General features: G+C 43.1%; 1 protein-coding gene across 1 annotated transcript; it reads right to left on the reverse strand.

Annotated features, from left to right (window-relative positions):
- Positions 1–2,018: 2,018 nt before the first annotated feature.
- LOC129831666 (extracellular calcium-sensing receptor-like) lies at positions 2,019–15,759 on the reverse strand. Its single transcript, XM_055895031.1, has 11 exons — positions 15,530–15,759; positions 15,126–15,417; positions 14,701–14,943; positions 14,452–14,547; positions 13,969–14,284; positions 13,709–13,881; positions 13,304–13,534; positions 12,067–12,190; positions 10,735–10,928; positions 2,649–2,927; positions 2,019–2,531 (listed from the first exon to the last, which is right to left on the reverse strand). The coding sequence occupies exons 1-11, from the start codon at positions 15,757–15,759 to the stop codon at positions 2,103–2,105; spliced, it is 2,607 nt and encodes an 868-aa protein (XP_055751006.1). The 3' UTR covers positions 2,019–2,102.
- Between the last annotated feature and the right edge of the window lie 10,036 nt (positions 15,760–25,795).

Consider the following 25,795-nt stretch of genomic DNA (forward strand, 5'->3'; position numbering starts at 1 on the left):
TACACTGGGCCCTCTCTGGGACTTGTTTTAGGGAGGCCCAGGCATGCAACAAAAGGGCCCTCTCTGGGACTTGTTTGGGGAGGCCCAGGCATGCAACAATAGGACCCTCTCTGGGACTTGTTTGGGGAGGCCCAGGCATGCAACAAAAGGGCCCTCTCTGGGACTTGTTTGGGGAGGCCCAGGCATGCAACAAAAGGGCCCTCTCTGGGACTTGTTTGGGGAGGCCCAGGCATGCAACAAAAGGGCCCTCTCTGGGACTTGTTTGGGGAGGCCCAGGCATGCAACAATAGGGCCCTCTCTGGGACTTGTTTGTGGAGGCCCAGGCGTGCAACAATAGGACCCTCTCTGGGACTTGTTTGTGGAGGCCCAGGCGTGCAACAATAGGACCCTCTCTGGGACTTGTTTGGGGAGGCCCAGGCATGCAACAATAGGGACCTCGTTCCCTCTCTGAGAGTTGTTTGGGGAGGCCCAGGCATGCAACAATAGGGTCCTCTCTGGGAGTTGTTTGGGGATGCCCAGGCGTGCAACAATAGGGCCCTCTCTGGGACTTGTTTGTGGAGGCCCAGGCATGCAACAATAGGGTCCTCTCTGGGAGTTGTTTTAGGGAGGCCCAGGCATGCAACAATAGGGCCCTCTCTGGGAGTTGTTTTAGGGAGGCCCAGGCATGCAACAATAGGGTCCTCTCTGGGTGTTGTTTGGGGATGCCCAGGCGTGCAACAATAGGGCCCTCGTTCCCTCTCTGGGACTTGTTTGGGGAGGCCCAGGCATGCAACAATAGGGCCCTCTCTGGGACTTGTTTGGGGAGGCCCAGGCATGCAACAATAGGACCCTCTCTGGGACTTGTTTGGGGAGGCCCAGGCGTGCAACAATAGGGCCCTCTCTGGGACTTGTTTGGGGAGGCCCAGGCGTGCAACAATAGGGCCCTCGTTCCCTCTCTGAGAGTTGTTTGGGGAGGCCCAGGCATGCAACAATAGGACCCTCTCTGGGACTTGTTTGGGGAGGCCCAGGCATGCAACAATAGAGAGTGAGTGAGTGACAAATTCAGTCACACATGGTCAGAGTATCATCAAACATGTGTTGTGTCATTATGTAACCATAACAGGACCCCGCCCCCTCTGTGCAAGGCCCCATATCCTTCCATAACAGGACCCTCCCCCCCCCCCCCCTTTCTCTCTGCGGAGCCCCATATCCTTCCATCTTGCCTGAGTGCCTCAGCAGGAATAGCAACAGATCAATTGCTATTGAGCGGGGCGGCAGTGGGGCGGCAGCGTCCAAGTAGAAAAAGGGCTGACATTCTAGTTTGTTTTTGCAGGGACATCCAGGCGTGTTAATATGGTACAGGTTTGTTAGAGTTTCAAAAGAGGAGAGTTGAACGATCCAAAGACAGCCTGTCACCTCAGAGAGCCCTGAGACTCTGGCTTCTCTCATCACTCTGCTACCTCTCATCACTCTGGTCCCTCTCATCACTCTGGTACCTCTCATCACTCTGGTACCTCTCACCACCCTGGTCCCTCTCATCACTCTGGTCCCTCTCATCACTCTGGTCCCTCTCATCACTCTGGCCTTTCTCATCACTCTGGCCTGTGTTAGCCTGCAGGGCTACAGCTTATACAGCCTCGCCAGGCCTCTAGTGACCGAGCCTCTCTCTGATCCTCTCTCCTTGTTAGAGGGCTCTGTGAGAAGAGATATCCTACCAGAGAGCTGGGTGAAGTTAGTGCTAGGTTTCCTAAACCCATCAAATCCTATCAAATCAGGGGCTAGGGGCTAAGGGCTAGGGGCTAGGAGGCAGACAGGGGTTTGATTTCTGACTGAGCACTGAAAGAAAAGTAGAATGAAAGCTTGTGGGCCTGCAGTGAGAGAACACTCTCGTTTCATTCGATTTCATTAGGATACCTGTCAAACATTACAACGAGCTGAGAGAGGTGTAAAGAGGACAAGCTGAGAGAGGTTTAAAGAGGACAAGCTGAGTAAGGATCAATGTAAGATGGAGGATCTTTTATTATAATAACTGACTTTGAGAAGGCACAACAACACACTCCTGTGGTCAATAGAGGTGTTTCTTTTTGTTTCCTACTTGACCATCATGTGTTTGTTGGTGGTTTCTATTTGGACATCATGTGTTTCTTGGTGTTTCTCTCTGGTCTCAGGAGGATGATGAAACACTTTGGGGCGAACAGACAGAACAGCAGCCCAAAGCTGGAAGCTAAGATGGCGAATATCTCCACAGCTACAGTGTACTTCCCAGGAGAGCTGACGTAGGCAGGGACGAAGGAGATCCATACAGCACAGAAGATCAGCATGCTGAAGGTGATGAACTTGGCCTCGTTGAAGTTGTCTGGGAGTTTCCTGGCCAGGAAGGCTAAGAGGAGACAGAGGGAGGCCAGCAGGCCTATGTAGCCCAGCACCAGAGAGAAGCCGACCACAGAGCCCACCTCACACTCAAGGACCACCCTCGGCCCCCGACCCTCTCTGCCGCCCCTCTCAGCCGGCCGGGGTGGAGCTAGGATCAGCCACAGCACACAGATCAGCACCTGTGGAAGGGAGGAGTTTGGATGGAAAAAGCAAGCACAGTTACCATAACAACATAATATGGTCAGTGAAGGAAATAAATCAATTCCACTAGACTACAGTAAAAACTAGACGTTCACCTGGATGAGTGTACAGATGGAGATACCCATCCTCTGCTGGGTGGGGCTGAAGAATCTCATCAGGTTCTCTCCAGGCAGAGTGGCCCTGAAGGCCACCAGCACCACCACAGTCCTGCTGAGCAGACAGGAGATGCAGAACACAAAGCTTATACCAAACAGGGTGTGTCTCAGCATGCACGTCCATGGTTTCGGCCGGCCAATGAAAACCAGTGCACACAGGAAGCAGAGCTTCAGTGACAGCAGGAGCAGGAAGCTGAGCTCAGAGTTGTTGGCTTTCACCTGAAATGAGACAGAGAATTAAAATTTAGACTGAGTAACATCATAAATCTCATCCTTCTGTCAGGTTTTGGCCAGGACTATTCAGGTTTTGGTCACTAGATGTCCCCATTGCGCCTTTTTGAACCTTTGTGTTTTTTTCCCCTTCTAGTTATTGTTTTCACCTGTGCCTCATTTCCTTGTAGTTATTTAAACCATTAGTGTCCCTCAGTTCTTTGCTCTGTGTTTGTATGTTAGCACCCAGCCCCAGCCATGCTGTGAACATATATTTTTCTTGTTGGATTTTCCAGAGGTACTCTGGTTTTGTTCTTGTTTATTTTTGATTAGTCTTTTGAGGTTTGTTTTTTCCCTGCTGTTCTTACCACTTTGTGGATTTTCATTGTATTTTGGAGGATATCAATTTTTTTCTTGGCTTTACTTTTGACGTTGTGGATTTATACTTTTTGCCTGAAGATCTTTTACCTTGATTAAACCACCGTCTCTAGTACTGCTGTGTCTGCCTCATCTTCTGGGTTCTGCCGACTATTAGTGACTGTTTCTCACACGTGTCCTGACACCTTATGTGACACAGTTCGGTAACATTTCGCTATGCCACAAGCAGTTAACTACACCCGCAATAGAATCTGTTAAATATGTGTATGTGACCAATAACATCTGCTAAATATGTGAACAATAGCATCTTTTAAATATATGACCAAATACATTAGCTAAATATATGACCAATAACATCTGCTAAATACGTGACCAAAAACATCTGCTAAATATGTGACCAATAACATCTGCTAAACATGTGACCAATAACATCTGCTAAATATGTGTATGTGACCAACAACATCTGTTAAATATTTTACAAATAACATATGTTAAATATGTGAACAATAACATCTGTTACATATATGACCAATAACATCTGTTACATATATGACCAATACCATCTGTTAACTTTCAGTGATACCCATCCCGGATCCGGGATCCTCCTCATCAAAAAAGCTGACTAGCATAGCCTACCCTAACGGGACAGGGATATCATATAATATAATTTTCATGAAATCACAAATCCAATACAGCAAATTAAAGTTAAACATCTTGTGAATCCAGCCATCATTTCCGATTTTTAAAATGTTTTACAGCGAAAACACAATATGTATTTCTATTTGCTAACCGCAATAGCCAAACACACAACCGCATATTTTCACCATGTTTCCACCGCATAGGTAGCTTTCACAAAACCGACAAAATAGAGATATAATTAGTCACTAACCAAGAAACAACTTCATCAGATGACAGTCTAATAACATGTTATACAATACATTTATGTTTTGTTCGAAAAATTTGCATATTTGAGGTATAAATCATAGTTTTACATTGCAGCTACCATCACAAATAGCACCGAAGCAGCCAGAATAATTACAGAGAGCAACGTGAAATACATAAATACTCATCATAAAACATTTATGAAAAATACATGGTGTACAGGAAATGAATCCAGCCAATATTTCTGATTTTTTAAGTGTTTTACAGCGAAAACACAATGTAGAATTATATTAGCTTACCACAATAGCCAAACACACAAACGCATTTATTCACCGCAGAGGTAGCTTTCTCAAAAACCAGCAAAAGATATAAAATTAAATCACTAACCTTAGGACAACTTCATCAGATGACAGTCTTATAACATCATGTTATACAATACATTTATCTTCTACTTCATCACAATCCCGGATCCGGGAGCACCCCCATCAGTAAAAAAGCTGACTAGCATAGCCTAGCATAGCGTCACAAGTAAATACTAGCATCTAAATATTATTAAATCACAAGTCCAAGACACCAGATGAAAGATACACATCTTGTGAATCCAGCCATCATTTCTGATTTTTAAAATGTTTTACAGGGAAGACACAATATGTAAATCTATTAGCTAACCACGATAGCAAAAGACACAACTTTTTTTTCCCACCATTTTTTCCCCACCATACAGCGTGCGTTAAAGCGAGACCGCACTGAGATTAATGGCGGAATATGACTTTTACATTTTTCAACAGAACAACGAATTAACATCATATATAGTTCTTACTATTTGATGAGCTCCCATCAGCATCTTGGGCAAGGTGTCCTTTGTCCAAAAGAATCGTTGCTCGGTTGTAGATTGTCGCCTTCAACGTTGGAATTAGTAGTAAACATTAGCCATGTGGCAAAGACGTGCCCAACTCACTTAAATGCAGCATAAATAAATATCAGAAAATTGCAATATAATGATATAAACTGATATAACTCGGTTTAAAATAACAACATTATGATGTCTTTAACACCTATATCGAATAAAAACAGAGCCGGATATATCTAAGGGCTATAAAGGGAGCTTTCTATAACGACAGCCAGAGGTCCTTTCTGCGTCCTGACAAAGTGAACAAAGGACGGACCCCACGTTCCCAGCCCATTTATAAGCTCTCAGATCTGCCTAGCAACACCATTTCAATTCTCACTATTCGCTGACATCCAGGGGAAGGCGTATGCAGTGCATCTCAACCAATAGAAGACAGGCAGATTTATAAACGGATCTCAGAACAGCCGGCAGATTTCAGCATTCTCACATCCGCATAGGAAAATTGCTCTAACTCCAGTTCTGTTTTACTCACAGATATAATTCAAACGGTTTTAGAAACTAGAGAGTGTTTTCTATCTATCGATAAATATAAGGCAATTGAATAGGCAGGCCCTGAAACAGAGCCTCGTTTTCAGATTTTTCACTTCCTGTATGGAAGTTTGCTGCAAAATGAGTTCTGATTTACTCACAGATAATTCAAACAGTTTTAGAAACTTGAGAGTGTTTTCCTTCCAATAGTAATAATAATATGCATATTGCATGATCTAGAATAGAGTGCGAGGCCGTTTAAATTGGGCACGATTTTTTCCAAAGTGAAAACAGCGCCCCCCTATTGACAAGAAGTTTTAAATATGTGACCAATTACATCTGCTAAATATGTGACCAATAACAACTTCTTATGGCTGCAATCCCGTTAATGGGATCGATATGACAACAGCCAGTAAGAGTGCAGGGCGACAAATTCAAACAACAGAAATCTCATAATTAAAATTCCTCAAACATACAAGTACTGTATCTTATACCATTTTAAAGGTAATCCTGTTGTTAATTCCACCACAGTGTCTGATTCCAAAAAGGCTTTACAGCGAAAGCACCACAAACACAGCGATTTTTCCAGCCAAAGACCGGAGTCACAAAAAGCAGAAATAGAGATAAAATGAATCACTAACCTTTGATGATCTTCATCAGATGACACTCATAGGACTTCATGTTACACAATACATGTATGTTTTGTTTGGTAAAGTTAATATTTATATAAAAAAATCTCAGTATACATTGGCGCGTTATGTTCAGTAGTTCCAAAAACATCTGGTGATTTTGCAGAGAGCCACATCAATTTCCAGAAATACTCATAAACGTTGATCAAAGATCAAGTGTTACACATGGAATTTTAGATCCACTTCTCCTTAATGCAACCGCTGTGTCAGATTTCAAAAAAGCTTTACGGAAAAAGCTAACCATGCAATAATCTGAGGTCGGCGCCCAGAGCCCAATCAAGACAAAAATATATCCGCCATAGTCAGAAATAACATTATAAATATTCACTTACCTTTGATGATCTTCATCAGAATGCACTCCCAGGAATCCCAGTTCCAAAATAAATGTTTGATTTGTTCGGTAATGTCCATCATTTATGTCCAAATAGCTACTTTTGTTAGCGCAATTGGTAAACAAATCCAAAGTCACGAAGCACGTTCACTAAAAGCAGATGAAATGTCAAAAAGTTCCGTTACAGTCAGTAGAAATGTCAAACGATGTATTGAATCAATCTTTAGGATGTTTTTAACATAAATCTTCAATAATGTTCCAACCGGACATTCCTTTGTCTTCAGAAAAGCGATAGAACAGAGCTTGCGCTCACATGAACGCGCATGGTAAGGGCATGTCCAGGTCATGGTAGACCTTACTCAATCCCCTCTCATTCGGCCCCACTTCACAGTAGAAGCATCAGACAAGGTTCTAAAGACTGTTGACATCTAGTGGAAGCCTTAGGAAGTGCAAAATGACCCATATCCCACTGTGTATTTGATAAGGGCTGAGTTGAAAATCGAGCAACCTCAGATTTCCCACTTCCTGGTTGGATTTTTTCTCAGGTTTTTGCCTGCCATATGAGTTGTGTTATACTCACAGACATCATTCAAACAGCTTTAGCAACTTCAGAGTGTTTTCAATCCAAATATACTAATAATATGCTTATATTAGCAACTGGGACTGAGTAGCAGGCATTTTATTCTGGGCACCTCTGAGCACCTTTTCATCCAAGCTACTCAATACTGCCCCGCAGCCATAAGAAGTTTTAAATATATGACCAATAACATCTGCTAAATATGTGACCAATAACACCTGCTAAATATATGACCAATTACATCTGCTAAATATGTGACCAATAACATCTGCCTAATATGTGACCAATAACATCTGATAAATATGTGACCAACAACATCTGGCTAATATGTAACCAATAACATCTGATAAATATGTGACCAATAACATCTGATAAATATGTGACAAATAACATCTGATAAATATCTGTCACGCCCTGACCTTAGAGAGCTTTTTATGTCTCTATTTTGGTTTGGTCGGGGTGTGATTTGGGTGGGCATTCTATGTTCCTTTTTCTATGTTTTGCATTTCTTTATTTTGGCCGGGTGTGGTTCTCAATCAGGGACAGCTGTCTATTGTTGTCTCTGATTGGGAACCATACTTTCGTAGCTTTTCCCCACCTATGCTTTGTGGGTAGTTATTTTCCACAAGCGGACCAAACATCGTGGTATAGAGGAGCAGAGGGTTCAGGACTCCTGGACATGGGAGGAGATATTGGACGGAAAGGGACCCTGGAGACAGGCTGGGGAAAATCGCCGCCCGAAAAAGGAACTGGAGGCAGCTAAAGCTGAGAGGCGGCGATATGAGGCAAGTCAGCGAAGCAGGCACGAGAGGCAGCCCCCCAATTTTTTGGGGGGGGCACACGGGGTGGTTGGCGGAGTCAGGCGATAAACCTGAGCCAACTCCCCGTGCTTACCGGAAGCAGCGTGGTACTGGTCAGGCATCGTGTTATGCGGTAAAGCGCACGGTGTCTCCAGTGCGCGCTCATAGCCCAGAGCGCTATATGCCAGACCCTTGTAACTGCCATGCGAGAGTGGGCATCCAGGCAGGGCGGATTGTGGCAGTTCAGTACGCTTGGTCTCCGATGCGTCGTTTCGCCCCAGGGTATCCTGCGCCAGCTCTGCGCACTGTGTCTCCGGTGCGCTGGGACTGTTCAGTACGCCTGTGACGGGCTATAGTGGGCATTGAGCCAAGTGGAGATGTGCTCCACTCACTACTTTTGGCTGTATAGTCTGTTAGTAACTCCACTCACTACTTGTAGTTGTATAGTCTGTTAGTAACTCCACTCACTACTTGTAGTTGTATAGTCTGTTAGTAACTCCACTCACTACTTGTAGTTGTATAGTCTGTTAGTAGCTCCACTCACTACTTGTAGTTGTATAGTCTGTTAGTAGCTCCACTCACTACTTGTAGTTGTATAGTCTGTTATTAACTCCACTCACTACTTGTAGTTGTATAGTCTGTTTGTATCTCCACTCACTACTTGTAGCTGTAAAGTCTGTTAGTAACTCCACTCACTACTTGTAGTTGTATAGTCTGTTTGTATCTCCACTCACTACGTATAGCTGCAAAGTCTGTTATTAACTCCACTCACTACTTGTAGTTGTATAGTCTGTTATTAACTCCACTCACTACTTGTAGTTGTATAGTCTTTTAGTATCTCCACTCACTACTTGTAGTTGTCTAGTCTGTTAGTAACTCCACTCACTACTTGTAGTTGTATAGTCTGTTAGTATCTCCACTCACTACTTGTAGCTGTAAAGTCTGTTAGTAACTCCACTCACTACTTGTAGTTGTATAGTCTGTTTGTATCTCCACTCACTACATATAGCTTTAAAGTCTGTTATTAACTCCACTCACTACTTGTAGTTGTATAGTCTGTTATTAACTCCACTCACTACTTGTAGTTGTATAGTCTGTTAGTAACTCCACTCACTACTTGTAGTTGTATAGTCTGTTAGTAACTCCACTCGCTACTTGTAGTTGTATAATCTGTTAGTAACTCCACTCACTACTTGTAGTTGTATAGTCTGTTAGTAACTCCACTCACTACTTGTAGTCGTATAGTCTGTTAGTATCTCCACTCACTACTTGTAGTTGTATAGTCTGTTAGTATCTCCACTCACTACTTGTAGTTGTAGAGTATGTTAGTAACTCCACTCACTACTTGTAGTTGTCTAGTCTGTTAGTAACTCCACTCACTACTTGTAGTTGTAGAGTATGTTAGTAACTCCACTCACTACTTGTAGTTGTCTAGTCTGTTAGTAACTCCACTCACTACTTGTAGTTGTATAGTCTGTTAGTAACTCCACTCACTACTTGTAGCTGTAAAGTCTGTTAGTAACTCCACTCACTACTTGTAGTTGTATAGTCTGTTTGTATCTCCACTCACTACATATAGCTTTAAAGTCTGTTATTAACTCCACTCACTACTTGTAGTTGTAGAGTATGTTAGTAACTCCACTCACTACTTGTAGTTGTCTAGTCTGTTATTAACTCCACTCACTACTTGTAGTTGTATAGTCTGTTAGTAACTCCACTCACTACTTGTGGCTGTATAGTCTGTTAGTAACTCCACTCACTACTTGTAGTTGTATAGTCTGTTTGTATATGTTGTTGGTCTTGGCTAGCTTAATGTTTCCGGGCGGTAGCTAGCTAGTGGCTGCCTTCATCGTCATGAAAAGGGGCATGAGGGAAGCCCTACAATATTACACTTTTCGAAATAGTGAGAATGTTCCGGAGCATACAATGTTGAAAAGTAATCTGTATACATGTTGTAGTTTTCTTTAATGTAGTTTTGAAATTGACTAAAAACAAGCAGACCACAATAAAATTGTGTTTGAAAAAGTTAAACTATTTCCTGTCAGTCAATGAACCACAGGTTGTCTCTCTTGAAAAATACACGTTATCTCAATGAGTTAACCTGTATAAATAAAGGTAAACATTTTTTATATATATTTAAAAAAATATATACCAACTGATGTGGCTCACGCAATGGAATGGATTGTTTGCAACGTCAGTTGAGTTGACTCAACAAATCATAGCACAGATTGAAGGGTACACTTCCAGCTTTTACTTCCTGGCATTGGTACACTCAAAGGATCTGTTTGTAAATTCACTCTGGAGTGCCAGAGAGCGTGCAGAGTGCGATCTGGGCGTTCTTACATTCAGAGCATTGTCAGATTGTCCTTTGGTAAATTCAGATGGTTTTCGCTCCCGGAGCGTTTAGAGAACACACTGGACGCTCTGGCCTAGGAGTAGTGTTGATCGAGCATTCTGACCTCACAAAGGCAGTCAAGCACTCAAGAAAACTTGCTAACGTTAGCTAGCTTGCTAGCTACTTCCAGACATAAATGAGAGATCACCTCACTCTGACCATTTTATTTGCCCTAGCAAAGCTGGTTAGGCTGCTTTCATGTTATCCAGCGCGTTGGTGACTACAACTGGGTTGCTGGCACACTTGAATTAAGCTATTTAGAATCAGAGGAGATTGCTCTGATATCGGAGTAGATTAGCCAGAGTGAATTTATGAACGCATCACTGACTTTAATGGGGATGCCCGTTCTATTCATTATATTTCTATGATCATATGATTCTACTCACCAGGGGCGTATGGCGGTGGTAGAAGAAGGTGGCCAGTGCACCAGCTGTGAGCGTTGCCCCGGAAACTGAGATGATGGACAGGATGACGCCCATGGTGTCGCTGTAGGAGAGGAAGTCCACCAGCTGTGGGACGCAGGCTGTACGATCAGGGTTGGACCAGAACCGCTCTGGACACCTGATACACTCAACTGACCCTGACAGAGAAGGAACAGAAATCAAGAGTCAGGATCAGAACCAGTCAGGATCAGAACCAGTCAGAATCAGAACCAGTCAGAATCAGGACCAGTCAGAATCAGGATCAGTCAGAATCAGGACCAGTCAGAATCAGGACCAGTCAGATTCAGGACCAGTCAGAATCAGGACCAGTCAGATTCAGGACCAGTCAGAATCAGGACCAGTCAGAATCAGGACCAGTCAGATTCAGAACCAGTCAGATTCAGGACCAGTCAGAGTCAGGATCAGTCAGAACCAGCCAGAATCAGGACCAGTCAGAATCAGAACCTGTCAGATTCAGGACCAGTCAGATTCAGAACCTGTCAGATTCAGGACCAGTCAGATTCAGAACCTGTCAATTTCAGAACCTGTCAGATTCAGGACCAGTAAGAATCAGGACCATCAGAATCAGAACCTGTCAGATTCAGGACCAGTCAGATTCAGAACCTGTCAATTTCAGAACCTGTCAGATTCAGAACCAGTAAGAATCAGGACCATCAGATTCAGAACCTGTCAGATTCAGGACCAGTAAGAATCAGGACCATCAGATTCAGAACCTGTCAGATTCAGAACCAGTAAGAATCAGGACCATCAGATTCAGAACCTGTCAGATTCAGGACCAGTAAGAATCAGGACCATCAGATTCAGAACCAGTCAGATTCAGGACCAGTAAGAATCAGGACTTGTCAGATTCAGAACCTGTCAGATTCAGGACCAGTAAGAATCAGGACCAGTAAGAATCAGGACCATCAGATTCAGAACCTGTCAGATTCAGGACCAGTAAGAATCAGGACCAGTCAGATTCAGAACCTGTGAAATTCAGAACCTGTCAGATTCAGAACCTGTCAGATTCAGAACCAGTCAGAATCAGGACCAGTCAGAATCAAAACCTGTCAGATTCAGGACCAGTCAGAATCAGGACCAGTCAGAATCAGGACCAGTCAGAATCAGGACAAGTCAGAATCAGCACCAGTCAGATTCAGAACCAGTCAGAATGAGGACCAGTCAGAATCAGGACCAGTCAGAATGAGGACCAGTCAGAATGAGGACCAGTCAGATTCAGAACCAGTCAGGATTGAGTCAAAAAATGAATTGGAATGAGAAAAGTTGATAGACTACCTGTTGTGTTGCTGATCTCTCCCTCAGCGCAGGACAGACAGTCGAAGCAGCACACAGGCTTCCCCTTCTGTACCGCATGCCTGGTACCAGGGGGACAGGCAGCACTGCATATAGACACAGGGACCTAGCAGATGGTGGGGAGGATGCAGTCATCATCATCATCATCATCATCATCATCATCATCATCATCTTCGCTATTATCACCATTATTACACACACACACACACACACACACACACACACACACACACACACACACACAGGTTTGCTGGGCCCCTCTTGGGACTATGTGAGGAATCTGACCACATAAATATCTCACATTCAGTATCATGTTGTTGACAGAGCTTCCTGTCTGACCTAACATTCAGTATCATGTTGTTGACAGAGCTTCCTGTCTGACCTAACATTCAGTATCATGCTGATGACAGAGCTTCCTGTCTGACCTAACATTCAGTATCATGTTGATGACAGAGCTTCCTGTCTGACCTAACATTCAGTATCATGTTGTTGACAGAGCTTCCTGTCTGACCTAACATTCAGTATCATGTTGATGACAGAGCTTCCTGTCTGACCTAATATTCAGTATCATGTTGTTGACAGAGCTTCCTGTCTGACCTAATATTCAGTATCATGTTGATGACAGAGCTTCCTGTCTGACCTAATATTCAATATCATGTTGTTGACAGAGTTTCCTGTCTGACCTAACATTCAGTATCATGTTGATGACAGAGCTTCCTGTCTGACCTAACATTCAGTATCATGTTGATGACAGAGCTTCCTGTCTGACCTAACATTCAGTATCACGTTGATGACAGAGCTTCCTGTCTGACCTAACATTCAGTATCATGTTGATGACAGAGCTTCCTGTCTGACCTAACATTCAGTATCATGTTGATGACAGAGCTTCCTGTCTGACCTAACATTCAGTATCATGTTGATGACAGAGCTTCCTGTCTGACCTAACATTCAGTATCACGTTGATGACAGAGCTTCCTGTCTGACCTAATATTCACCTGTTATTTGGTGTTTTTTTCTGTCTTTCTCTTTGCTGTATGTCTGCCTCAGGGTGAGAAACTAAACAAGTCTCTTTCTCTCTCTCACACACACACACACACACACACACACACACACACACACAGACAGACAGACAGACAGACAGACAGACAGACAGACAGACAGACAGACAGACAGACAGACTCCTCTCTGCCTCAGAGAAACCAAGCTAAATGGTACTCACCTCATCTCCGCTGCCCCCTCCCCACACCACATTCTCCATATTGATGTGAAACTGGTCGTCCACTCCCACTGAAGACAGAAAATGGCCGACCTGGACAAACTCTGCCTTCCCTTCGGGGGTCACATGCCAGTTGATGATGTCATAAGAGGCAGGCGGATCACCATTCATGTCGAAGTGGAACAAATCCCCCACAGGAGTACTGAAGTTCACTCCCCTCAGATAATGAACAATCTCAAAGACAAAAAGGTTTATTGAAACAGGATTAAGAGTTAGAACCAGTTGTGGCTTTGGGTCTTTAGTACTAAAACAGTGTTCACTAGTAACACCAGTAAAGTGTTTCCACTGTATCCTGACTGGAAACATTAGTGTTGTTATCCTGAAAACAGATCAACATGCTATTGTCACCTGGCTGGGCTGAAGCTTCCTGATATCAGGGCACTGTCCACTATTAAAGGGTCCCTCCCCTGGTCGACAGGTCACCATGTCCTGAATGGCGTGGGCGATGGCGTACACAGCCTTGTACACATTATAGCTGGCTCTCAGCTGAGACACGTCAGCATACTGGCTCTCCCCCTCAGCTAGGATTGACACTTTATTTTACTGAGACAACATCGGGAAAGGATCAGGACACAAAAACAGAGCATTAGTTGTAAACTCTCTCTCACCTATGACCTCTGAACCAGTACACTGTCGCCGGGACGACGGGGTCATGCTGAGGTCAATCCCCAGAGAACACCCAAAAATCTCCTCCCACAATTCCCTCAGGAAGGGGTCGGATTTCTGGTAGTCCCCATCAGGCCGGAGGCGTGTTAGGAAAGGGCCCAGGCTGGGAATGACAGCTTTCTTCAGGGCAAATCCAATAGTCCCGGCAAGAGAGGGTAGGTTTTTTGGGGAAGAGAGAGTAGAGTAGGTGACCCAGGCTTCCGAGGCGATCCACTGCCTGTCTGTTATGTTCTGACGGACAACCTCTTCCATCAGGGCCTGGAGAATGAGATGGTTGAAAAGATCAAGATAGTCAAGTTGACATACATTATTATCAATTAGAAAAACTTGTGTCTATAAAGGGCATCAAGACATGGTAGGACAAAAACACTCTGATACAGTTGTGTAACAAATACTTAACAATACTCTGACCAGTAACTGATTACCCGTGCATCCTGAGAGATAGCGAATGTCACCACCACTCTGGCAGTAGATCCTCTGATGGTGTCCACGATGTGCTTCATCCGTCTCTGAGATGGTACCTTGGGGATGACCATCAGTGAGAGAGAGGGAAGAGAGTCAGAGAAAATCAGAGAGAGAGTTTCTATTTTAGATTAGTGGACAGGGGGGGAAGCAGAGTAAAAGAGAGATAGAAAGATAGAGTCTATTGTCAGATCATCAGAGTGAGGTCGTACCTTGGGGATGACCTCTGCGTAGGCGACACAAACCCCAGATCCTTGGAGATCTTGGAGAAGCATCTGAACCCCAAACTTCCCATAGTCATCATCCCCTGACACCAGCCCCACCCACTCCCAGCCCAGCTGATGCAGCAGCCTGACCATGCCCCGAGCCTGGAAAGCATCGCTGGGTATCGTACGGAAGAACGACGGGTACCTCCAGTTGTCACTCAAACACGCACAGGAGGCAAAATAACTCACCTGGGAGAGAACAGAGAGAGAGAGAGAGTCAGGGAGAATAAGAAAAAAAGTGAACATAGAGTCATCAAGATAGATATTTAAATTGAATGTGTAAGAAATTCATTTAGATAGATATTTGAATGTAATCTGTAAGAGAGTCATCATCTCTCCATCCCAGTCTGCACTCTAACCCCATGCCTCACCATGGGTAAATCAAACGGCCCGAGGGTCTGTGCCACCACGATGGAGGCTGAGGAGCGGGCATCACCGATGATGACGGGCACCTCAGGGGTTGCTCCACACTCTGTGTCCGCCACAGAGGCCTCCTGGCCGGTCACCATGGCTAGAGCTGCCCCCAGAGTTGTACCCTCTGCCAGGCATGTGTCAGCAGCCAGGAACCCCAGGGTGAGGTTAGGAAGGAGGACTGGGTCACGGTTAATCTCCTCCACCGCAAAGATCATAGTCTGGAGCCAGCGGTAAGCACGCTGGTAGAAACTGACAGATGGAGGAAGGGAAGAGACAGGTAGAGAGGAGGTAACTGAAAACACTTTACACATGAAAACAATGACACAAAGCTGTCATCACACAATACTTCAGAGTTGCGTACATAGTACATGTCACATTTCCCTCAATACTCCTGAACTCCTGCTCTTGGGGAGGGGCTTCCACATGGACGGGGAACAGGCCTCCAATGACCACATCTCCTGCCCGATAAACACTGCCTGAGATGGGGTTAGCCATCAGCCGACAGGCCCCCCCTCCACCTCCAGACTGACCCCAGACATACCCAGGGATATGGAGGCAGCAGAGCAGCCACAGCCAGCCACAGAGGCACATCACCTGGATAGAGACAAGGTCGAGGACTGGGAAAGTCCGTCACCTGGAGGAGAGAGATCAAACCAAGATCTTACAGACAGAACACTGAGTAAATAGAATGACATGAACAAAAAAACGCTATCAATAAAGAGATACACCACGGACACCTGTAACCAGACATTTGTATGAAACAACAGTGATAGACACACAAAAAATATATGTTCCATCTCTGCCCTACCTATCAATAGTAAACCTTATCCTGGTGAGAGAGACAGACAGTCAGACAGACAGTCAGACAGACAGAGAGGATGTGTGTCTGTCAGTCTAGCATCTCCTGCAGAGAGTGAAAGAGGGAGAGGAAGAGGAGAGAAGGGGAGATGCTGATATAGGGAGAAATGAGCCCCCGGCTAAAAAACAGGCACACAGCCACCAGGGGGTGCTTGTAGGGACGGGTGGGGCAGGAGGGGGTTAATTGGGGCTTGTTATTGGATGATAACTTGGGGAACAGGTAATTGAGGGTAATTGGAGAAAGCCTATGAGGGTGATGTTATTGAAGGTAATGTAGTAGTAAAAGGAGAATCAGCGTCTGTTCTTCAACAACATCATAACTTAAATAATAGCAAAGTTATTTTAGTATTTACATCATACTTTATTCATTCTAACGAATGATTGTCTTAATAAAATACATGTGACCTAATGGAGTCGCCCATTCCTGCTGTCAAGTCACCTAGTGTCCTCATGGGTGGAATGTTATTCATATTTTTCACAGTTTCACAAATAAAAAGCTGCCGAAAATCATTTTTTTTAAATGTCAAATGGTTTCGTTTAATTTCAGTCTTCTGTGATGCATATAAAGTTTAATATTGGGATGCAAACTCAAAGTGGAATTCATTTCAACTCTATATCTGACATGGTACAGGAGCCCATAACAATGTGTATGTCGATGTATACTTGTGTCCCAAAGTAGATTTGTTTTAAGACTAAGAAACACTCTAAGAAACACTTTGTACGACCCCGATTTAGCCCACTGCAGAAAAAAAGGTGAAAGGGACGGGTGGAGAGATAGAGAGAGGGAGAGAGAGAGAGAGAGAGAGAGAGAGAGAGAGAGAGAGAGAGAGAGAGAGAGAGAGAGAGAGACCGTCTTTTAGTGTGTTACATTAACATTTTTGTCGACAACATGAATTTTACAAAAATCATAAAATAAAGGTCATAACGTATTTACTGTAGTCATCTGCAAGTTTCTGCAGTTGCTCTTCACCAACGTCACCCTGCAACCATCACCTGCATAGAGGGAGGCTCTATCGTCAACCAATCATTGTTTGTTTTGTTTGACGTGAATGTGACCAAAGACATGACTGAAACAGGAACCAACTTTGCCGTGATTCAAGTAGACGGTGGATATACAAATCAATCTGATATTATTGTCTCTCTCTCACTATCTGATTGTACAATATACACACATATGCAGGGCAGGCTTTAGCCTTTTGGGGGCCCTAAGCAATATTTTTGGGGAGGGAGCCCCCCACCTCGCACACAATTAGTTGGGGGGGTTTCCTGAATATTCATTAATCTGGTTGAGCCTTCTTGAGTGCATGACATCACACATATAGTAGGCAGTTTATGTGGTGGAATCATATCTGACAGTTGGTTTGATATGATTCCACCAGGAGTCATATCTGACAGTGGGTTTGATATGATTCCACCAGGAATCATATCTGACAGTGGGTTGGATATGATTCCACCAGGAGTTAGACCATAAACACTGGCTACTGGTTCGTCTCCAGCCAATATGCTCAACTCATGGATAGTTTTTCCTGTGACCCTCGCATTTAGAAGATAGCTACCATCGCTCCTGAAGCTTATGTTCCCATGAGATCCCGAGGCTAGCTAACGTTAGCTAGCTAGCGTCAGGAATTTGCATTTTGCTTGCTAGCTGAGCTGTTTTATAAGAGAACTGCTGATATGAATTAAACACTGTAGCAAGCTCCTCGGCGACAATGTTTTTGGGGCGCGGGAATGTCAGATTTGTATTTAGATTTTATATTAACTGTCATTGAAGTTGTTGGTTACTATTAGAGATATTGTCCGCCTTGTTTTTTGTTTTGGTAAGGGCTCAAAGTGACATCACGCATTCAAAAAGGCTCAACCAATCACCTGACATGTTCTATGTCGAGACTCATGAATATCCATGAAAATATCCCCCGCCTCCCCACTGAAGGAAATTTTGCCCACCTCACATGCAAAACATTTTAGTGGCCCCCCTCCTGGCGGCAAAGAGAACAAATTGCACTTTCAAGTGATCTTCCTTGAAATTAACACATTTTGCCATTGGGCTGATTTTTTTGTTGATATAATAGGATTCCACCTTATTCCGGTATTATTTATTTGTCTGTTTGATGGCTCTGCTGTAGCGGGAAATTCTGGTATGCATTCATTTCCTCTGCGTTGACTGCGATGTCCCTGTAGGGGTAGCTCTGTCAGTAGTAAGTAGGATAATGCACAATAAAGTTTTATGCCCATGATTTCAGACCTAAATGTCAAAGGTCACGTAGATGCACACACTTAAAGTCAGTCAGTTTCTTAAAGGACTCTCAGACCATGAGAAACAAGATTCTGTTGTCTGATGAAACCAAGATGGAACTCTTTGACCTGAATACCAAGCGTCACGTCTGGAGGAAACCTGGCACCGTCCCTATGTTGAAGCATGGGGATGGCAGCATCATGTTTTTCAGAGGCAGGGACTGGGAGACTAGTCAGGATTGAGGGAAAGATGAACGGAGCAGAGAGATCTTTGATGAAAACCTGCTCCAGAGCGCTCAAGACCTCAGACTGGAGGAAGGTTCACGTTCCAACAGGACAATGATTCTAAGCACACAGCCAAGACAACACAGGAGTGGCTTCGGGACAAGTCTCAGAATGTCCAGCCAGAGCCTGGACTTGAACCCGATCGAACATCTCTGGAGAGCCAAGCCAAGACAAGGCTTTGAGACAAGTCTCATAATGTCCTTGAGTGACCCAGCCAGGGTCCAGACTTGAACATCTCTGTAGAGACCTGAAAATAGCTGTGCAGCGACGCTCCCGATCCAACATGAGAGATCTTGAGAGGATCTGCAGAGAAGAATGGGAAGAACTACACAAATACAGGTGTGCCACATTTGTAGCATCATACCCTAGAAGACTCGAGGGTTTAATTGCAGCCAAAGGTGCGTCAACAAAGTACCGAGTAAAGAGTCTGAATTCTTATGTAAATGTGACTCATTTCAGGAAACTAGGCATATGTCGCTCGTCACTACTTCACAGGAGAGCCATTTGAACATAAACTTTTTGGCAGAAATGCCTTCTGGAACATGTGAACTTTCATGTGCCTTAATAACAAACTTGTATGCCATCTGTAAATACTAATACAATTGTTAAATTATGAGCCTATGAGCCTATTATGAGCCTAGAAAAAGTCAGGAATCTTCCCGCTAGCCAAAATCTGGCATTTGACTGCAAATATGCAGACGGAGTTGATAAGAGAATACACAGAAGGCTGTTGTATAAAACACCTGTCTCTGGATTACATCTTCAAACTAAGGCAACCGTGGCATCTGTGAAAGAGGGATAGGGTGGCAGGGTAGCCTAGTTTTTAGAGCGGTGGACTAGTAACCGAAAGGTTGCAAGTTCAAATCCCCGAGCTGACAAGGTTCAGATCTGTCGTTCTGCTCCTGAACAGGCAGTTAACCCAATGTTCCTAGGCCGCCATTGAAAATAATGTTTTTTTCTTAACTTCTTATGGCTGCAGGGGCAGTATTGAGTAGCTTGGATGAAAGGTGCACAGAGGTGCCCAGAGTAAACGGCCTGCTCCTCAGTCATAGTTGCTAATATATGCATATTATTAGTAGTATTGGATGGAAAACACTCTGAAGTTTCTGAAACTTTTTGAATTATGTCTGTGAGTATAACAGAACTCATATGGTAGGCAAACACCTGAGAAGTTCCACTTCCTGTTTGGAATTTTTCTGAGGCTGGTAGTTTTTCAACCAAGCTCTCATTGAATAGAACTTTGTCTGATGACTCTGCTGTGAAGGGGGGCCGAAGGAGACAGGAATGATTCAACACTGCCATGAGGTGACTACGCTTTGACCACGCGCGTTCACGTGGGGGGCAGCTCCGTTCCATCGTTCAACTGAAGTCAATGTAATTCTCCGGTTGGAACGTTATTTAAGATGTATGTTAACAACATTCTTAAGATTGATTCAATACATCGTTTGACATGTTTCTACTGACTGTTACGGAACTTTTGGTCATTTCGTCACGTTATAGTGGACGCGCTTTGTGACTTTGGAATTGTTTACCAAATGCGCTAACCAAGGTAGCTAATTGGACATAAATAACGGACATTATCGAACAAATCAAGCATTTATTGTGGACCTGGGATTCCTAGGACTGCATTCTGATGAAGTTCATCAAAGGTAAGGAAACATTTATCATGTATTTTTTGGTTTCTGTTGACTCCAACATGGCGGCTAATTTGGCTATTGTTCTGAGCGCCATCTCAGATAATTGCATGGTTTGCTTTTTCCGTAAAGTTTTTGGGAAATCTGACACAGCGGTTGCATTAAGGAGATGTATATCTATAATTTCATGTGTATAACTTGTATTACCATCTACATTTATGATGAGTATTTCTGTTGAAACGATGTGACTATGCAAAATCACTTGGTGTTTTTGGAACTAGTGAATGTAACTTGCCAATGTAAACTCAGATTTTTTTATATAAATATGAACTTTATCAAACAAAACATGCATGTATTGTGTAACATGAAGTACTATGAGTGTCATCTGATGAAGATCATCAAAGGTTAGTGATTCGTTTAATCTCTATTTCTGCTTTTTGTGACTGCTATCTTTCGCTGGAAAAATGGCTGTGCTTATTGTGGTTTGGTGGTGACCTAACATAATTGTTTGTAGTGCTTTCGCTGAAAAGCATATTTGAAATCGGACACTTTGGTGGGATTAACAACTAGATTACCTTTAAAATGGTATAAGAAACATGTATGTTTGAGGAATTTTAATTATGAGATTTCTGTTGTTTGAATTTGGCGCCCTGCACTTTCACTGGCTGTTGTCTTATCGATCCCGTTACCGGGATTGCAGCAATAAGAAGTTTAACTGACTAGCCTAGTAAAATAGAGAGGGAGAAGTGTCCATCCATGTATATGGGTAAAATAGTTTAGATAGCTTAATTTTCCGTTATTACACGTTTCTAATTTTGTCCGAAAGTCGTTTTCATTTCAAGTTAAAGCATCCGGTTAGTCAGCTAGCTAACATTAGCTGGCTGGCTTGCTAGCTAATGTTACGTGTATGATCTGTGTAGAAATATTATTATTATCTCAGAGCTCTTTGCATTGCTAGTTATAGCCTAATGTTATCTAGCTAGCTAACATTGAACCTGGTTGGTTAGCTATCTGAAGATGAATGCAGGGTAGTAACGTTATGAGTCAGGATTACGGTTAATGGTTTAGATAAATAGCTAGCTACATGTCTAAACAAAATAATCCACTATGCAAGTATCTCCGACTTCAGAGCACGCGTCTGAGTGTGCCAGAGCGCAGAAAAAAACGGACGAATTTACAAACGCTGAACACCTGTTGAATTTGGCCGTTCTCAGTAAACGTTGGCAAAAAAAGCGTCATTAAATTGTTACCAGCAGTACAGTTGTCACGATCGTGTGGCGGATTGACGGACCAAAATGCAGCAGTTGGAAAATAAGCCATCTTCTTTTATTTTAAAAGATGACAAACAATAAACACGAAACACTTTAACAAAATGACCGTGAAGCTACAAACGTTGTGCACATACATACAGGCTACAAACGTTCTACATAGACAATTACCCACAACCAATGAGAGCCTATGGCTACCCTAAATAAGGCTCCCAATCAGAGACAACCGAAATCAGCTGTCTCTAATTGGGAACTCATTCAGGTAACCATAGACTCTCCTAGATAACTAACCAACATAGACAACGCTAGACATATACACTCAACACAAAACCATATACTCCACCCCATAACCCCTTTACCAAATAAACACCCAAAACCAACAAAAACATAAACATTCCCCATGTCACACCCTGACCTAACTAAAATAATAAAGAAAACGAAGAATAATAAGGCCAGGGCGTGACAACAGTTGCAATCGCCAACTCTCTGGATAACATAAAAACAGCCTAACCAGCTCTGCTAGGGCGAGTAAAATTGTTCGAATTTGGGTGGTTGCTAAGCTTTAGAGGGCTAATTTTGAGTTTGGGTGGGGGCTAAAGCTTTAGAGGGCTAGTTTTGAGTTTGGGTGGTTGCTAAAGCTTTAGAGGGCTAATTTTGAGTTTGGGTGGGGGCTAAAGCTTTAGAGGGCTTGTTTTGAGTTTGGGTGTGGGCTAAAGCTTTAGAGGGCTTGTTTTGAGTTTGGGTAGGGGCTAAATCTTTAGAGGGCTAGTTTTGAGTTTGGGTGGTTGCTAAAGCTTTAGAGGGCTAGTTTTGAGTTTGGGTAGGGGCTAAAGCTTTAGAGGGCTTGTTTTGAGTTTGGGTAGGGGCTAAAGCTTAAGAAGGCTACTTTTGAGTTTGGGTGGGGGCTAAAGCTTTAGAGGGCTTGTTTTGAGTTTGGGTGGTTGCTAATGCTTTAGAGGGCTAGTTCTGAGTTTGCGTGGGGGTTAATGCTTTAGAGGGCTAGTTTTGCATCATTCTATTGATTTTGTCAGCTTGTGAAGTTTCTCATATTCAGACGTAAGCTGATTAACTTTATTTTGAAAACTAGACTAAACTCTCTAGTGGAGTTGTTCTGCGGGAGAGATGTGTTAGATACTTAGTTCATGTCAAGTTATATACCGATACACCAAGATACTAGGTGTAGTTTATATACTTTGTATTTTAGATACTTCCTTCGCAGGCTGGGATATTATATACTGGAATATTCTTTAAGAAGGTTGTTTCTGTGTCGAAGGTTGTGTTAGCTGACAAGACTCGGGTCAGTTGTGAGGTTAAAGACCTGGTCTGGGTTTTGTGGAGCAACACATCTGTGCCTCGTTTGTGCCTTCAAAGTTTGGTTTGAAAGTTTCACTTCCCTTTGCAGAGTATGTGTACACCTCCACTGTTTGTGTGTATACTGTTAGGGCTCTGTTCAATCAGATCTGCATACACATGGTGGTTGTTTTGGCGGAGTCGGAGGTGGAACTGTTTTAGTGCTGTCAAATCCTGGCACTATACCTAAAGCAGACATTGCCATTGGCTGCACAGAGTATCATTAACATAAATCCCACGCAGCTTTGTTTACAAGTTAGAACACTGGAATGTGAGATGTAATCTACTCCTTGACTAGGCTGATAGAAATCCTCATTGTTAAAGTGTACCACACTTAGGATGCTTAATAAGTGACAACAAACAACAAATATATAAAAATTATTATTTTTAATAAAATTCAACAAATTTATCCCATTATTTAACAATATGAAAGCAGATCTAATTAAATGGAACAATCGTTCCCATAAATCTTACAGGTAGAATAAACCTCTTCAGAATGGCATTGCTCCCAAAGTTTTTTAAATTTAATCTCTGTAATACCAATCACACCACCAAAGACATTATTTTAAAAAAGTATACTCGGTCATAACAGACTTTATATGGACAAATAATACTCATAGAATATAAAGGAAAGTTTAACATCTTCCTAAGTCACAGGGTGGTTTTGCCCTTCCAGACTTGGAGTTGTATCAACTCGCCAACCAGGGCTTTTACTTATGATATGAAGTTAAATGCACTAAAGAGGAATGGGTACACATTGAAGATGCGCATGCTCATCCCCAGAATATTTGTACGTGTCTATTTCCTAAGGCTAAAGTTCAAAACATTAACAACTTCATAGTTAAGAATACTGCAACAATATTGAAGTAAATTAACGTATTCTGCAAGAACCAATACCACTCCCTAAAAACACAACCCTATAGGACAATCCTTGATTAGCTTTTTCAGAATTCACCAATCACCGATACATTGGTCCAAATGGAAAACTAAAGGCATAGAAATCGCAAATGATTTGGTGACAAGAAATACATGTATTTCCATGACATAATTAAAAAGCAATTTTGGACTGACCAGTGTAGATATTTTCAAATGGATACAACTTATTAAAAGTTTCACATCAAAAAATGTTGATTTGAAATATTTTGGACATCAGAGCAGTCTTGAGGGAATCCTTTTTGAATCATAAAGGATGCTCATATGATAGGGAAGATATACAAAACCTTGCAGAGAACCTATCCAACTGACAATCTCTACTGGAGACCGAGACTTAAAAAGAACTGATATCAGCACAAGATGGAGAGAATGTTGGAACATAAACTAACAAAATGACACTTAACGAAAATGTACTCTTAATCCAGTATACTGTATATCATTTATTACAAGAGACATAATTCACACAGTCTACAGCACAACAGTAGGGTCATGTCTTAAGTGTAAAACTAATAATTACTTTCTGGGAATGCTATAAAGTCCAGAAGTTGCAGAGCTAGAAAGTTGCCTGTCAGAAGTATTACAATGTAAACTTACTTTTAATCCAGCTGTCTGCATACTTCAAGACATGACATATGAGGGTGCAGTGAGATACCTGATGGGTTGGACGATACTTTTCTCGTAAATCATATTGAAAAAACATATACTTAAAAACTGGGAGTCAACCAATCATCCATCGTTAACACAATGGAAAGGTCAAATGCTGGAAAGTGTGTGGGCGACAGAGAGAAACAAAATGGTGAAGTTTTAGGCCATGTGGCGGAAAGTGATGTGGGCGTTGGAGATGGAGGGGTGAGCAGATGGGTTTGGGCAGGGGTGATGTTGTAGATGTCTGTGTGCATCTGTATGTTGTCATTTGTATGCATGTATTGTTTTAAAAAAACAATAAAAGAAAATCTAACAAAAAATAACAATAAATCCTCATTATTTAATTTATTGATTTTTCTATTTGAGCGTCATTATTTCTATATAGCCAATACTTTCTCTTTCGGAACTTCTAAAGTGAGTGGGTTGGGTGCTGCTTCATGATAAAGATCACAAGAGCAGATGCTCACCGATTTGACGGCTCCAACCGCAGTTCCATCTCCGACACTGCCAAAACATCCGCAATGTGGGTGTCTGTTGTCGCCAGATAACACTTCTGATTGAATAAGGCCTTGATGTTTTACCGTTAGTGCTCTTGTGATGAACACTGAGGCTCTGAAAGGCTCTGAAAGTATATGAAAGTTACATTAGGACAACATTTGAACTGGTAGGACTGGTAAAACTGGGAGAATTGATAGGACTTGTAGGACTGGGATAACTGGGATAACTGGTCGGACTGATAGGACTGGTAGGACTGGGAGAATTGGGAGAACTGGTAGGACTGGTAGGAAGGGCATGACTAGGAGGACTGGTAGGACTGGTAGGACCGGTAATACTGGTAGGACCGGGAGAATTGGTATGACTGGTAGGACTGGTAGGACAGAAGGAATTCGTAGGACTGGTAGGACTGGTAAACCTGGTAGGACAGGGAGAATTGGTAGAACAGGTAGAATGTTTAGGACTGGTAAAACAGGGAAAATTGATCGGACTGGTAGGACTGGGAGATTTGGTAGGACTGGCATGACTGGTAGGACTGGGAGATTTGGTAGGACAGGTAGGACTGGTAGGACTGTTAGAACAAGTAGGACCGGGAGAAATGGTAGAACTGGTAGGACTGGTAGGACTGGGTGAATTGGTAGGACTGGTAGGACTGGTAGGTCTGGGAGATTTGGTAGGACTGGTAGGACTGGTTGTACCAGTAGGACTGGTAGAACTGGTAGAGCGGGGATAAATGGTAGGACTGTTAGGACTGGTAGGAATTGTTGGACCGGGAGATTTGGTAGAACTTGTAGGACTGGGAGAACAGGTAGGACTGGGAGAATTGGTAGGACTGGTAGGACTGAAGGAATTCGTAGGACTGGTAGGACTGGTAGTACCAGTAGGACTGGGAGAACTGGGATAATTGGTAGGACTGGTAGGACTGGT

This window comes from Salvelinus fontinalis, chromosome 33, assembly GCF_029448725.1.
Source record: "Salvelinus fontinalis isolate EN_2023a chromosome 33, ASM2944872v1, whole genome shotgun sequence".
Taxonomy (NCBI): Eukaryota; Metazoa; Chordata; class Actinopteri; order Salmoniformes; family Salmonidae; genus Salvelinus; species Salvelinus fontinalis.

Coding starts and splice junctions, on each gene's coding strand:
- LOC129831666 (XM_055895031.1), bottom strand. CDS start 15,759: ATGTGCCTCTGTGGCTGGCTGTGGCTGCTCTGCTGCCTCCATATCCCT. Junction 14,548..14,700: donor ACGCAGAGGTCATCCCCAAG/GTACGACCTCAC, acceptor GTCATCCCCAAG/GTACCATCTCAGAGACGGAT. Junction 13,882..13,968: donor TACTGGTTCAGAGGTCATAG/GTGAGAGAGAGT, acceptor TGTCAATCCTAG/CTGAGGGGGAGAGCCAGTAT.